Source organism: Aspergillus aculeatus, assembly GCF_001890905.1.
Source record: "Aspergillus aculeatus ATCC 16872 unplaced genomic scaffold ASPACscaffold_9, whole genome shotgun sequence".
Taxonomy (NCBI): Eukaryota; Fungi; Ascomycota; class Eurotiomycetes; order Eurotiales; family Aspergillaceae; genus Aspergillus; species Aspergillus aculeatus.
This window is the reverse complement of record NW_017962984.1, coordinates 208933-222851: the sequence shown is the minus strand read 5'-3', so window position 1 is coordinate 222851 and position 13919 is coordinate 208933. Positions and strand designations below refer to the sequence as shown.

Here is a 13919-nt window from a genome sequence, read left to right as displayed (position 1 = left end):
TGTCACTCGGACAGTCCTAAAGCCGAGCGACCGAGACCGTTACTAATTCTGATAGCCTAACAACCACGATCCTTGCCGATCGCCAACTGCAAGCCAATGATCGATCTTGTTGCCCGTGTTGAGCCTCCACTGTCGGAAGTCGAGCAGGGATGGAGGCAAGTTTCGCAAGTTCGTCGAAAGGGTGGGCCGATTGAGGGGTTATGTGTACTGTACAATGGGACTTTTTTCTAAGGTATAGTGTATACTCGTGAGACTACCTATATTCCAGTAGTCCATGGGCTATCAACAACCACTAACCAACTAGTCTGAAACCCCCCCCCAAGCCTGAAGAACTATAAGTAGAGGCTGAAATCACGCCATCGGACCCCAGTATGTCCTCATCTTCTGAGGTTCTCATTGCCCACACCCTCACTTAAGCTTAACCGGTGAGCCGAGCTCCCGCCCACTGGCTGCCAATCCAGCGATCCTGCTGCGCAATCGATCTAATCAGTCAACCTACAAACAAGAAACCCAAATCCCAAACCGAAAGCACCTTGATTAAAGTACCACCCGAAAGAAAAAAAAATGACCAAAACCGACCCCACAGACCAACAACGCCTCCTACTAGTCAGCGTCCCGCGCACCGCGTCCAATCTGCTCCTCAAAGTCCTCAACATCCACTCCCAACCCGCCCTCCACACCAACAACAAAGGCGGCTACTTCTTCTTCGACGCCTTCACAGCCGCCGCGCAGAGCAGCGTCCTGACCACCCCGCCGGCCACCTGGGCCCCGGCCACCGTGGCGCAAGTCCGCTCCGTCTTCCAGTCGTGCTTCGATGCCCTGGAAACCTTCTCCGCCGAGGCCGCCACAAACGGCAAACGGGCCTTTGCCAAGGAACATGCCTTCTGGTTCGCCAACCCGGTCTCCTTCCACCCGACCGACCCCGAGGACTCTGCATCCTCTGCCTCGGACGATGCGGACAGAAAAGAAGCAGACGAGAACCTCTTCCGCCTGCCCCTGCCCTCAACCTACGGCCCAACCACCACCGCCACGTTTTCGTCGGGCAACGAAACCATCTTCCCCGACGAATACCTCCGCACCTGGCGCCTGGCCTTCATCATCCGGCATCCGGCGCTCGCGTTCCCGAGCTTCTACCGCGCCATGCGCAAGGTCGGCGAGACGGGGTATCTGGTCGATGACGAGGAGACGCTGCGCGGCACGCTGGCGACCAATATGTCCCTGCGGTGGACGAGGGGGTTGGTCGAGTGGTGTCTGCGGCAGAAGCCGGGGGAGGAGGTTCTGCTGCTTGACGCCCATGATTTGATTCATGAGCCGGCCGCGGTGAGGCGGTTTTGTCGGTTGGCTGGGTTGGACGAGGGGGTGGTCAAGTGGGAGTGGGGCGTGGGCGAGCCGCATCAGCGCAGGGGCAAGAAGGAGGAGGAGGAGCAGGGGGTGCTGACCCAGGAGCAGCGGGATTATTATGCTGCGGCTAGGATTATGCTGTCCACGTTGGAGGGGTCGTCCGGCGTGATGAAGGAGAAGACGCCGGCCGCGGTGGATGTGCGCGCTGAGGTTAAGAAGTGGAGGGCGGAGTTTGGGGAGGAGGTTGCCGCGATGTTGGAGCGGGCGGTTGAGGAGGCCATGCCGGATTATGAATTTCTTAGGGGGAGGAGGGTGAGGGGGTAGAGTTGGGCGGTTCATGTCAGGTTCATTGGAGGGGTTTGGGCGCGGGTGGAGAGGATTTGGTTGTTGTGGTATGGCATATGTGCTGATTGTATACGATGGTGTAGGTTGGTTTCGCGGTTAGGGTATATAGTATTTCAAAGAGTTCTGTTTCCATTGCTGCCCTAGACCAGGAATGCAGTTGCAGAGAGCTGCAGGTGCATGTATTTCACACCGACGACACCGAACATGTTGACGCAGCAGGTGTGCCATCTACGAACCCCTCTGACACGCAATCCAAAACAGTCCCAAGAACACAATCCCCGCCATCAACGGAAACCCCCTCCGGAATCGCCATCGGCAACTCGCGCTAGACGTGACATCCACCCAGCACAAATTGACGATCAAAGTTGGCGCCGCGCATCCCGCAACAACCACAAAATATCGGCCCAGACCTGCAGCAACTCCACTCACCAAACAAAGGGTCGTGTAGAATACCCCCAAAGACGGTAAAGAGCCGTCGACTCGAGTTCTGGAATCGCACGCTCATGCTCCGGACCCCGGCGCGGGGATCATCCCCGATGTCCTGAAAGGCATAGATCACGTCGAGCATCACGACCCACAAACACAGTACGCCCATCATGCTGCCCGCGGAGAGCTTGACCGTTTGAGCCTGAGATGCCAGACGGAGCCCAGTGGACTCGTTCCCGCAGGTGAAGCCTGCGGCGAACATGGCCCCGAGAATGACCTGTGGGTAGTTGGTGACGCGCTTTCCAGCGGGTAGATACAGCTGCTGATAACTGCCGCGATGGAATATATCGGAGAGGCACGGAGAAAAGCCCGTATTGAGAGAAGAACGAGCCCTACCGCTTAAATCGCAGCAAGATACTGGCTTGGGTCGTAGACAGAGCTTCCCAAGCCAGAAGCGAATTCCAGCACCGAGACACTTTCCGGTCCAAATCTTGGTCGAGGATATCGTTGACGGTGTTTCCGAAGCTCGTCTGGAGCACAGATATTGGTAGCCATCTCATCAGGCACTGAGGTACTAGGGACAGAGGAAGGGTCTGCCGGTGGGATGCAGCGGCGGCGTGGACGACGCCGGTAGCACATGGCAAGTAGATTGCAATTGCATCGAGAGAATGATTCAGGTGCGTGAGCTCGAGATACAATCTCCAAGTTGAGAGCGACATCGTCATTAATGGAACAAAATGCATGCGCGTGATCTGATGGTGAGAGATGGCAACCACACCGTCGACATGCTTTTAACAATGGGTCAATCGTCGGGAGGCTAGAAGGCTAGCCTCGTAAATATACCCCTCTGGTGGAACTGTTTTCCAGGGTGGTTTGTCCCAGAAGATATAGACTCGAACAAGAATCAAATTCACATGTCTTCCCAATCATGGAACCACCAGAGCAGATCAAGATCTGAAAGTCACACATTCTTGCTTGCGTGACATTACGAGAAGTCTATTGCCTTTTCGCCGAGGCGGACTCCAAGCTTAATCCAATACTTTCCGATCGAGAAATACAACCTGAAAGCCTGAAATGAAGAGGATCATCCCGGTATCAAACTTCGATCGTAGTGCTTGGCTTGGTTGGGTACAGTACATACTGTACATCGATTTGGAGCATGATGTTCGTGTCTAAAGATGACGCTGAAGAAGAGTGAAGCAGTATGATAGCAGTGAAAGGAGTTCTTTCCCCAGTCTGTCGAACTGTTGGTGAGTCAGTTGCAGGGACGAAGTTCCATCCACTTGCAGTGCTCGACGCCAGCCTGAAAGTTCCGGTGTCCACCACTGTTGACGGCCAGTCTCCCGGACCACTTCTCCTTTCCTCTCAACAACGTGCCACCCACTTGGCGGATTCTGATCGCGAGCAAGAACGCGCCTGCCATTGCCTATCCAGAAGAAGATGTGATTGTCTTGTCTGTCTCATGCTCATTCATCATTTTACAGCACGATAACACCATCACAAGCAAGAGAGCGGTTCTCCCAACATCATTGCGCGCGAGGAACCCAAGAAGGCTGCACCGCATCTCCTTAATAGTAGTGACACTACTCTCAATGAATGCTAAGTCCTTCTCAGAAACAGTGCTAGCCATGAAACCGACAACCAAGCAACATTGTCAAAATGCGACCACATCATTGAAGAATTGATCGAGATAAATGGCTCAAGCCGATCGCCAGATCCTCCTGCTGGCGACCCCCGCTAATTTCTGTTCAGAGAAGCTTATCCATAATTATCTGAGTTCTGGGTGGCCTGCAACCATGCTAAGGTCGCACCTGCCTGCTAACCTGGAATACAGACAAAGATGGTCCACCAAACGGTCGAGACTATATGTCGACAACCCTGGTCGGGTGCCTCGTCTCGGGAAGACAAGCGCGGCGATGCGACCGGGATAAAAGCATGATTCCGAAATGTTAGCTCCACCACGCAACACTTTCCAGCCTCCAGGTGAGAATATGGACGCAACCAAGATTTGAGCTCGTGGAGAAGGGCAGTCTGACACGAGACGGGGTGTGTCTCCGTCGGGCTCCGGGATTAATTCACCGGCCCTGCAGGCCAGGGGGCCCGAGCAAGTGGACAGGGCCTCTGCACGACACGCCTCGCTGGCTTGTCCGTTGGCGACATGGGTGCTAGACTAACCTGCTAGCTGGCTTCTAGTGGTCGCCGAACCACCATGGAAGCCTCTTCGCAACCAGTCCAGCCGCCGACCGTTGGCATTCTCGTCCGACTTCTGCACTGCAGGGGGAGGGGTTTGGCTCCCTTTGTTCTGCGTCATCGGATGGATGGTATCCATCCCATCCAGCGTTTCATGATCATTCTGGCTACAATTCGTGACTGTTCGTCGAGATCCCAATTCCAGTCAGGGATTGATTACACAAATTCTGGCGCGAGAAGGCAGCGGTGAAGGGCGATTTCCCTCAACCTTTGTTCGCGGGAACGCCTCATTGGTAAAGATGAAGGGTCGTGGCTTGAGCGATGGGCCAGATTTCGATTCAGGCAAGCCGTGTTCTTATCGAACTCGACTGGAAAGCCAGATTTGGTTGGGTACCCAGAATCGAGGAGCTGCTGCAAGCGGACGCGCTGCTGGGACGACTGCTGCCATGACCGCACTATTCCGGTGGGTGCATGACTATTGCTGCCGATCGAAGGGGGGGAGAAAGGAATGCTGGGCGGTGGTCAAACCACGCATCGCCGACTGAGTGATTGGGTGGGTCAGATTCCCTCCTTCACCCGTTCATATATTTTACACTCCAGCCAATGCAGCTGAAGGTTGCGAACTGACTCTCTCCTTGAGTTCTGTCAGGATCCTGCCGGTTATGGAATAGTCTCGTTCGGACCATTGCGTGTCGCTGGACCCGCGATGGGCAACCTTCTTCGCCTCAAAGTACAGGACAGAAAACGGTATGAGCAGCACTATGCTGGCAGGCACATACCAATGACACGGGAGACCGGTCCGTCCATCGCATCACGGGGGAATTTCCCATGATCGCCTTGCAATAGCTTACCACCCGTACCAGAATTCTTGTGTTCTGTGGTTATCCGCCGGGTTGCCTCGGGGGGAAGACGGATGTGAACTTAAGTGAGTGGGTTCGTAGGCCCTCATCCGTCTCTGCATGGGCCTTTCCAGTCGGGTCATCCATCCACCCCCCACCCACCTCCTGCAAGACAGTTATTTTCCCCCTACATGGACTTCGGCAGTGTGTCAGTGTGTCAGTGTGTCATTACTGCAGCAGTCTCGCAGGCATTGAGTGTCTGGTGAAGCCTAGTCCAGTCATTTCCTCCATTCTCCCCTGGGTAGAGACTACTAGAGAGGGTCAAACAGGGAGGATGAAACAGTGACGGTCCTGTCAAAGTCAAGTGTCTCTGGTCGCACCCGCGAAGCAATTAAAGTTCATGGTTCGATGGGGGCCCATGAGGGGGGAAAGCAACCAGTCAGACCCCGGTCGCCGGAATCGACAAACCAGTTCTGCTGTGTTGCTACGTACTGCACTGACTGCACTAACCGCACTTTCTGCACTTTCTGCACTTTCCGGCAATTCTGCAAGTTTCTGCTGGCCCTCTCTTACCGGCGCTAGTCCCAGTGTGCAGTCTCCACTTTCGTATCCCGCCAGCGGGGATAGAACTGAACTGAGACTGAGAGGGGGTTGACGGGAAGGAGGGGGATGGAGAAAAGAAAAATAAATCCAAAAATAAAAAAAGGCTAAAGCAAAAAAAGAAACGAAAGAAAAGGAAAAAGGGATGAAGGAATGGAATCTCCAAGGGCGGACCCACTCGAGACGAGGAGACAAGATTGCATTATTCTGTGTTCGAACCCGTCATGGGTAATGCAGTCCAGTCGATCATCGAGATGAGCATCAGTCATGCATTCACGCCTGGCAGAGTCTACATTTATTCAGCCCGTCTGTCTGTTGTGTATTTACTGGTACACCCATTTGCTCCTTCGGCTTTGGACTGACTGCAGTGCAGTGTGTCAATATTGGATTATGCCGAAAATGGTACCCTCAAGTTTAGCAGGTTAGCACCCGTCAGTGCGGTGCAGAAGAGTGGATGCAATACCCCGGGCCCGCCGTCCACCGTATTGGGACTGGATAGCAACTGACGGAAATGACGGGAGACGGCGTCCGCCACTAACAAAGTAGGGCAATCCGCTATTTCCCATCCCAGCTCGCATCAATCTTCCGCTCATTGACCTTGTTTACATTACAGAGCAGGGTTCGTAGATACACTCGCTCACAGTGAATGGTGATGAAAGAAGATCGGAGTGGAAGAAGCAGATGGTTGCCCAAATGGAACTGCCGTTAGTGCCAATGGCAAGCCATTGACAAAGTGGACACAATAATAGCGATGGTTGGAGCTGGCAGCCAACCACAACCCGGGTGGCAAGGCAATGTGCTGGCTGCCCTGCGTTGTCTGCATTGCTGCTGTTTGCATAATTCTGCAGCCCAGCCAAAATCCTTACTGGAGTCCGAAAGCAAAAGAGCCTTTCCCGACCCGGCGGTCTAGCCCTTGTAGGCAACTTCAATGGTTCGCACGGGCCTGGCCCACCGAAGGAAGGGAAGGAGATGACGAGGAGCATTGGAACCCCCCTCCCTCAACTCTAAATACTACTCGAGTATGTACGACTGAGCATGACTAGTGTAGGTGGTTCGTTTCTTGTCCAAGCCAACCCATCGGGACCGTGTGAAGACTCATGATCCAATCCCTCGGGTCATCGATGACGGCTGCCACTGGACGGGGCCTACGCCCTCGATGCCAGTCCGCCCTGCCTGGCGACATTACTTATCTGCACCTGGTCCCAGAATTTCGGGTCCACCCCCTTCCCCCCCTTGATGTTCTGTTGGTATTCTCTGTCTGTCTGGTGCTTGATCCCTGTTCTCGGACGCCATGGGTGTGGTTCAAGACTTGGTGGTCTCTTTAAAGTCTCTTGTAGACTCCCCCCTCTTGTTATGTGGCATTGCCACGACTATCTCCCTAGTATACTTCCTGGCTCTCGGGCTATATCGCATCACCCTCCATCCGCTCGCCAAATTCCCAGGCCCGAAACTCGCTGCCTTCACCCAATGGTACGAGACATATTTCGAAGTGTTCAAGTCCCCGGGTGGGCAGTTTCTGTTCCACTACCGCAAGCTTCACGAGCAGTATGGTCAGTACTGGAGTATATCTTCACTTCAATATCTTCTCGGCTGACCGTGCTCGCTGTAGGACCCATCGTACGAATTAACCCGAATGAAATTCACATTCAGGATTCTTCTTTCTTCGAGGATCTCTACTCCCAATCTTTGCCGTGGGACAAACTCGAGCACTGGCAGCATCGGTTCGGTAATGATACTGGGCTCTTCCCAACACCCAAGCACCATGTGCACCACGGCCGACGGGCTGCTCTAAATGCATTCTTCTCGAAACGCACCATCACCGAGGCCACACCCATGATGCAGGAGCAGCTGGACAAACTTTGTGATCGGCTCCGCCGGGAGTATCAGGGCACAGGAAAGGTTCTGCGGTTCGACTGGATGTGGGGATGCATTGCGTCCGACATCATCGTCCAATACTGCTTTAACCGGGGGTACCGGTTCATCGAAGCCCCCGACTTCCGCTCGCAGTTTATTCAGGCCATGGTCAGTCTGCTGGATGTGGTCCACGTGGTCACGCATTTTCCCTGGGTGTCCACCCTCATGAATGCGCTTCCGGAAAAGGTGGTCGAGGTGTTCCAACCGGGCATGAAGTCGGTGAACCATTACAACCATGTACGTTTGCTGTGAATCTCCAAGGGTTGGTTACACACTGACTGGGAAACAGGAAATGTCGAGTCAGATCGCGGAGATTCTCGCCATCAAAGCCCAGGGCAAGACGCGGGAAGCCGATCGGAACACGGTGTTTGCCGCGTTGCTGGACTCGGACCTGCCGCCCGAAGACAAGACCCTGCGGCGACTGCATCATGAGGCTTTCACTGTCATTGGAGCCGGGTTCGACACCACCCGATTCGCGATGACTGTCGCCACCTACCACATTCTGAGCACGCCTTCAATCTATCGCCGCCTTCGCGAGGAGCTGAAGGCTGCGATTCCCGATCCCACGAACATGCCGCCTTTGCAAGAGCTGGAGAAACTCCCATACCTGACGGGATGTATCCAGGAGGGTATGTGCCCCCACTTGCCACTGTGCAGCCTTTCTCTGTATCCTCGCTAACGAATCCAGGCATCCGGTTGTCTTACGGTGTTGTACAACGCGGTCCACGCATCTCGGACAAATTCACGCTCACTTACAAGTCGTGGGTGATCCCCAAGAACACCGCCATCAGCATGGACATCTACTCCGTGCACCACGACGAGGCGATTTTCCCCGACTCCTTCACCTACAAGCCGGAGCGGTGGCTCGGGGACCCCGTGGCGCCCGACGGCCGCAAATTGTCACGCTACATGGTGGCCTTTGGCCGCGGCACTCGGTCGTGCCTGGGCATCAATCTCGCGTACGCGGAGATGTACATTGCGATGGCGAACATCTACCGCCGGTTCGAGTTTGAGCTGTATGAGACGGGGCGCGAGTCGGTGGAACTCTACCGCGACATGTTCCTGCCGCACGTGCGGCCTGACACGCAGGGGGTGCGGGTGAAGGTGTTTTAGCCTGAGGTACATGACTTGGGTGGTCTTTTCTCATATTACACACATATCAAAGCGACTCGAAAGATGATGCTCTTAATGACACGGCCATGACTTTTGTATACGTTTTGTGCTATTGCAGTTCGACTCAGTCTAATCCTAATACTGTCAATTCTCTGATCAACAGTGTCAACATTTCAGACTCTATAGTCATTATACCTTCAGTAAGACCAAACCTCAGACCAGCTCCACAATCACCAAGGAAACCTCCAACCCAACCAACCCATCGACGACCAACTTTCCCCCTTCCACCCTCCACTGCACCTCTCCCCAAATCATCTTCTCGACCGCTTTAACCTCCCAACCCCCCCCACCCCCGACCACCACTTCTGCGATAGTATCCTCATACTTCAGATTGACGACACTAACCAAAGCCCTCTTCGCCTTCAAATCCACCCACCCCGCCACATCCACCCTCGCCCTCCCCTCCCCACTCACCTCCACCCTCCTTCTCGCCGTCCCCACCAAAAAGCCCCGTGATCTCCGCACTCGTCACCACCTCCGCCAATTCACCGGTGACGGCACTGATCTCCTCGGAGGTCGGAAAATCCCACATCACGACCCCCATCGCCCCATGATTGACACCCAGCAGATTCATCACCACCTCCTCCCGCGCGGACGGGTAGCGCGTCCAGAACGTCTCGTTCCCAAACGCCTGCGGCGCCGCCCAATGCACCTTCTCCCAGCCCACGACTTCGTCGAAACCCCGGAAAGTGTCCAGCCGGGTCGCGATATCCTCGAACTTTCCGGCGCAGTCGTCGCACCCGCAGCAGCCGTACGTCGCGTTACACGGGGTGTCGTACACGCTGCTCCAGCTCGTGTTCGTGGCGACGGGGTACACGTCCGATAGAATTATGTCGGCGGCGGAGGCGTATTCTTCGTAATAGAAGTTGGCGCAGTTGAGGGCGAGGGAGATCGGGTGGTATGGGTCGAGGGTTTTGAGGGTGGTGTAGGCGGTGGTGAGGGAGGATGGGGCGGTGGCTTTTCCGTCGGGTTCGTCGGCCAGATACCAGAGGAGGAGGGAGGGGTGTGTGTGCAGGGTTTGGGCTTGTGTAAGCATTGTGCTGGTGTTGGTGGGGTCCAAGAGGAGGTCGTATTGGAATTTGAGGTGCGTGTGGTCGGCCAGTTCGAGGTAGGGGTTGAGGGTGGACCAGGGGTAGGCGGTTGTTGTTGATGAGAGGGCCCCCGTCGGCACGATGTGGATTACGTTGTACTTTTGCGAGGTGAAGGTTGTTAGGGTTGTGGGGCTTGTGTCCCAGTACAAGGTCCATTGGGCTTGTGGGAGTTGTTAGTTGGGGGTGGGTGGTGGATGGGGGCTTGGGGGCTTGGGGTTAGGTGCAGTGGGAGGTGGACTGTACCGTAGTAGGTGTAGGGGAAGATCGAGGTCCAGCTTTCTTCCGTGCTGGTTTGGTAGGCCAATCCCCCGTACAGGTTGTCGATGCGCGTGGCGCTGCCCCCGTCGGTGCGTCGGGGGAGGCGGTACAGTGAGGTGCTTTTGGTGAAGGTGGTTGGGTTCTTGCTTGTCGTGTTGGACGAGGGCAGAGTGGCGTGGACGGTCACGGTGTACGGCTGGAGTTGAGCGAAAAGGTCCTGCACTGGGATGGGAATCTCTTTGTTGCGCGTGTCCAGTGGGAGGGTGTAGTTGGTGATAGACGTGAGTGCTGTCCCGTTTGTGTCGCTGATTTCAATGCGTAGGTGCAAGGTCTGCGAGCTGTGATTGCTGCTTGCTGTTGCTGTCAGGGGCAAGGGGTCGCCGATGCGATGCGATACGCCAGTATCCACTAAAAGACTGCCGCCGGGGTCGTTGGAGAGATAGATGCTCATCCGGGGCCGGACTTTGAGGTTGAGCAGAGGCGTCGCGGAGTACGAGGGCTCTTCGAACCATCCCCCCGGATTGAATGAGGCATTACTGCAGTAGAAGGTCAGTGTGTGACGACAGAAACTGGTGGAGGTGACTTACCTCGCGCGATAGGCCTTGCCACACCAGATATCCACCCCGGGGGGGTTGTTGAAGGCAGCGCTCAATGGCACTAAGGCCAGCGCTGCAAGAATGTTCAGACTCGACCACATGGTGGTGGGTATGATAGTGAAGAGTCTCTGGCAAGTCCAATTGCGCCTGCGTCTTCTTATCTACTGAACGATAACTAATTCGCCCCACGTCTCGGCCGATGTAACATGAAGTCGTGCGAGGCACTATCATGGCCCACGGGCTTATCGGTGAGGGGAACGAAGCCCTAAATTGCATCTCCTCTTGTTATCGACGCCCTCCCCGCCCCTAGCCATCTTAGCATCATTTAGTCCCCTGCAGCTCGTCTGTCGCCTCCAATAAACGTTGCGCATGCGCGGTCTGGCAGTTCCCGTGTCTCCAGCGACGATGTCACTGTGGCATTATTGGTGAGGGGAACAATATCGCATGAGCTCGGCGCAGTTGTTGAAATTCAACCCCTCCGGCGTGCAATTCTTCCACCACATCACCGCGATGAAGAACGAAGCATTGTTTTGGGTGGCCCTGGCAGGGTCGGTCGCTTCTACTGCTGCCCGTACCAATTCCTCCGTATGTTCCACAGACGATCGTTGTGGATCTGCTTTCTAACAATTCCAGTCTACGCCCGTCTCACTCAAGCCATACTTCAACAACAAGGCATTCGGTCAATCCCCAGGGGAGGCCATCTTCAATGCAGTTAACGAGTCCTATCCCGATCCCAGCGTACTGGGGATCAATGGGAGCTACACTTCATCGCAGACAGGCATCACCTACTCTTTCCCCGGATATCGCCAGGCTGGTCTGCCCGACAATGTCATCTGCGCCGGCCAGTCCATCGCAGTGCCCCAAGGTCGGTATCTGTCTGCCTCGATGCTCGTCTCGGCGGATGTGGAGCTCGAAACCGTCTCCGGGGACGTGATCTACAGCTACAGCGACAACACCACCGTGGTGTCTGAGCTGCGTAGTCTCCCTTGGTGGGCCTTTCTGACGATCAATCGCGGCGAGATCATCTTCCCCTATCGATACACGCCCAATGACACCAATTTCAACACCTCGCACATTTTCGAGTATACCGCCGCGCTGGACCCGCTCAGGAGCCTGCAGTCTGTCACCCTCCCCGTGACGACCAATGCCACTACGGGTCGGCTGCACGTCTTTGCGCTGTCCTTGTGGCCGGTGACATCGACGGCGGCTGCGCAGGTGCAGTTCGTGCGGTCCACCCAGAAATGGACGGAGCAAGGCAACCAGATCGTCGAGCTGACGGTCAACAATCCGGGCAATGAATGCATCTCGGGCGCAGGACTGACAGCCACGCTTGAGATGCCAGGCATTGCGATGGCTGAACCCGGGCGTATCAAGCGACTCTGCCCCGGGGATCAGAAACGAGTCAACGTGGGAGTCAACGGGACTGCCAACGGCACAGCCACCATCCAGATCACTTACGAGGGTGATATCCTGACCACCCAGACCGTCGATCTCTCCCTCGGATTAACCAACTACACCTCGGACCTGTCCAGCCTCGCTCGCCACGAGAGTCCCGAGTGGTTCGACGACGCCAAGTTCGGGATCTTCATCCATTGGGGCCCGTACGCTGTGCCTGGTTGGGGCAACTCGACTCCGTGGGAGAGTTACGCCGAATGGTTCTGGTACGTTGGCCATCCCCTACCCTATATCCCCTCTACCCCAGCCTTCCTATCCTCCTCCAAACACCCACTAAAGAAACAAAAGGTGGTACACCACACACCCAGCCGCCGACAAATCCTCCACCGAAGCCTACCGGCTGCGTACCTTCGGCCCAGATTGGAACTACGACGACTCCTTCGCCAACTTCACCGCCACCAATTTCTCCCCAGAGGCCTGGGTCGACCTGATCGCCGCCTCCGGAGCGAAATACTTCGTCCTGACGACCAAGCACCACGACGGCTTCGCCCTATTCGACACAGGCGACACCACCCACCGCAACAGCCTACACTACGGCCCGCACCGCGATCTGGTAAGGGAGCTCTTCACGGCCGCCGCCATCCACCAGCCGCACCTCAAACGCGGCACCTATTTCTCCTTGCCCGAGTGGTTCAACCCGGACTTTGCGCCGTACGGCTTCGCCCAGCTGCCCGGGAACACCTCGACGAGTTGGCCCGGCCTCCCGGCCGTGAACCCCTTCACGGGGGAGGTAGAACCCTACACGGGACGGATCCCGTTGCCCAACGTCACTATCACCACTACTTTGCCCATCATCCTCACCAGTGATCTTCACAACAGCACCAAAACCAACACCACGATGACAAAAGTCCAGGAAGGAAACTTCATCGACTCCCTCCTTCTCCCGCAAATGCAGACCCTGGCCCACACCTACGGCACGGACATCATGTGGTGCGACTGCGGCGCCGCCAACGCGACGGCCGTCTTCGCCGCCAGCTTCTTCAACCAGGACAAACAAGTGGCCATCAACTCCCGGTGCGGCATCCCGCAGGCCGCCGACTTCGACACCCCGGAGTACGCGACCTTCAGCTCCGCGCAGCGCCGCAAGTGGGAGTCCAACATGGGGATGGACCCCTACAGCTACGGGTATAACCGCGCCACCCCGGCGGACGGGTACATGAATGCGTCGACCATCGTGCGGGATCTCGTAGATATCGTGAGTAAGAATGGGAATTTCTTGTTGGATGTGGGGCCGCGGGCGGATGGGACGATTGTCGAGGCGGAGGAGCGGAATCTCAGGGAGGCGGGGCGGTGGATTGCCGGGCATGCGGAGGCGGTGTTTGGGACGAGGTATTGGTTCGTCATGGCGGAGGGGAATGCCGGGGCGGTTAGGTTTACGCAGGCTGAGGACGCGTTTTATGTGCTTTGGGTGGAGGAGCCGGTTCTGAGGGATGGGAAGGTGGTGGTCGAGGCGCCGTTGCCTTTGTTGGGCGCGGATCGTGTGGTGGTTTTGACGGGGGATGATGACACGGCGGGGGATTGGGAGGTGCAGTGGGAGAAGGTTGAGGGCGCGTTCAGGTTTGACGTGCCGCTGGAGGCGTGGGAGGGGGAGCAGTATTGCTGGGTGTTGAAGATTGAGTATCGGGCGTGAAAGTTGGCCTTCACTCGGCTGGATCTCTTATTTGTGGAAAAGGCATGCTTGTATTGTAAGC

The 13919-nt window shown here is 56.0% G+C and overlaps 5 protein-coding genes across 5 annotated transcripts; 3 read left to right on the top strand and 2 right to left on the bottom strand.

The window, feature by feature from the left end:
- Positions 1-564: 564 nt before the first annotated feature.
- ASPACDRAFT_52597 (uncharacterized protein) lies at positions 565-1665 on the top strand (the record flags this gene model as incomplete). Its single annotated transcript, XM_020202636.1, has 1 exon — positions 565-1665. One exon carries the CDS (start codon positions 565-567, stop codon positions 1663-1665), a length of 1101 nt encoding a protein of 366 aa, XP_020055461.1.
- A 305-nt stretch (positions 1666-1970) lies between these two features.
- Positions 1971-2831, bottom strand: ASPACDRAFT_1856701 (uncharacterized protein; the record flags this gene model as incomplete). The annotated part of the gene is made up of 3 exons (XM_020197497.1): positions 1971-2011; positions 2116-2441; positions 2509-2831. The coding sequence occupies 3 exons, from the start codon at positions 2829-2831 to the stop codon at positions 1971-1973; spliced, it is 690 nt and encodes a 229-aa protein (XP_020055460.1).
- Positions 2832-6739: 3908 nt separating this feature from the next.
- On the top strand, positions 6740-8768 carry ASPACDRAFT_1881198 (cytochrome P450; the record flags this gene model as incomplete). The annotated part of the gene is made up of 4 exons (XM_020198233.1): positions 6740-7291; positions 7351-7892; positions 7945-8284; positions 8344-8768. The coding sequence occupies exons 1-4, from the start codon at positions 7033-7035 to the stop codon at positions 8766-8768; spliced, it is 1566 nt and encodes a 521-aa protein (XP_020055459.1). The 5' UTR covers positions 6740-7032.
- Positions 8769-9168: 400 nt separating this feature from the next.
- Positions 9169-10874, bottom strand: ASPACDRAFT_60933 (uncharacterized protein; the record flags this gene model as incomplete). The annotated part of the gene is made up of 3 exons (XM_020203609.1): positions 9169-10079; positions 10163-10713; positions 10765-10874. 3 exons carry the CDS (start codon positions 10872-10874, stop codon positions 9169-9171), a joined length of 1572 nt encoding a protein of 523 aa, XP_020055458.1.
- Positions 10875-12108: 1234 nt separating this feature from the next.
- Positions 12109-13858, top strand: ASPACDRAFT_29782 (glycoside hydrolase family 29 protein; the record flags this gene model as incomplete). Its single annotated transcript, XM_020199663.1, has 3 exons — positions 12109-12434; positions 12517-12994; positions 13082-13858. 3 exons carry the CDS (start codon positions 12109-12111, stop codon positions 13856-13858), a joined length of 1581 nt encoding a protein of 526 aa, XP_020055457.1.
- Between the last annotated feature and the right edge of the window lie 61 nt (positions 13859-13919).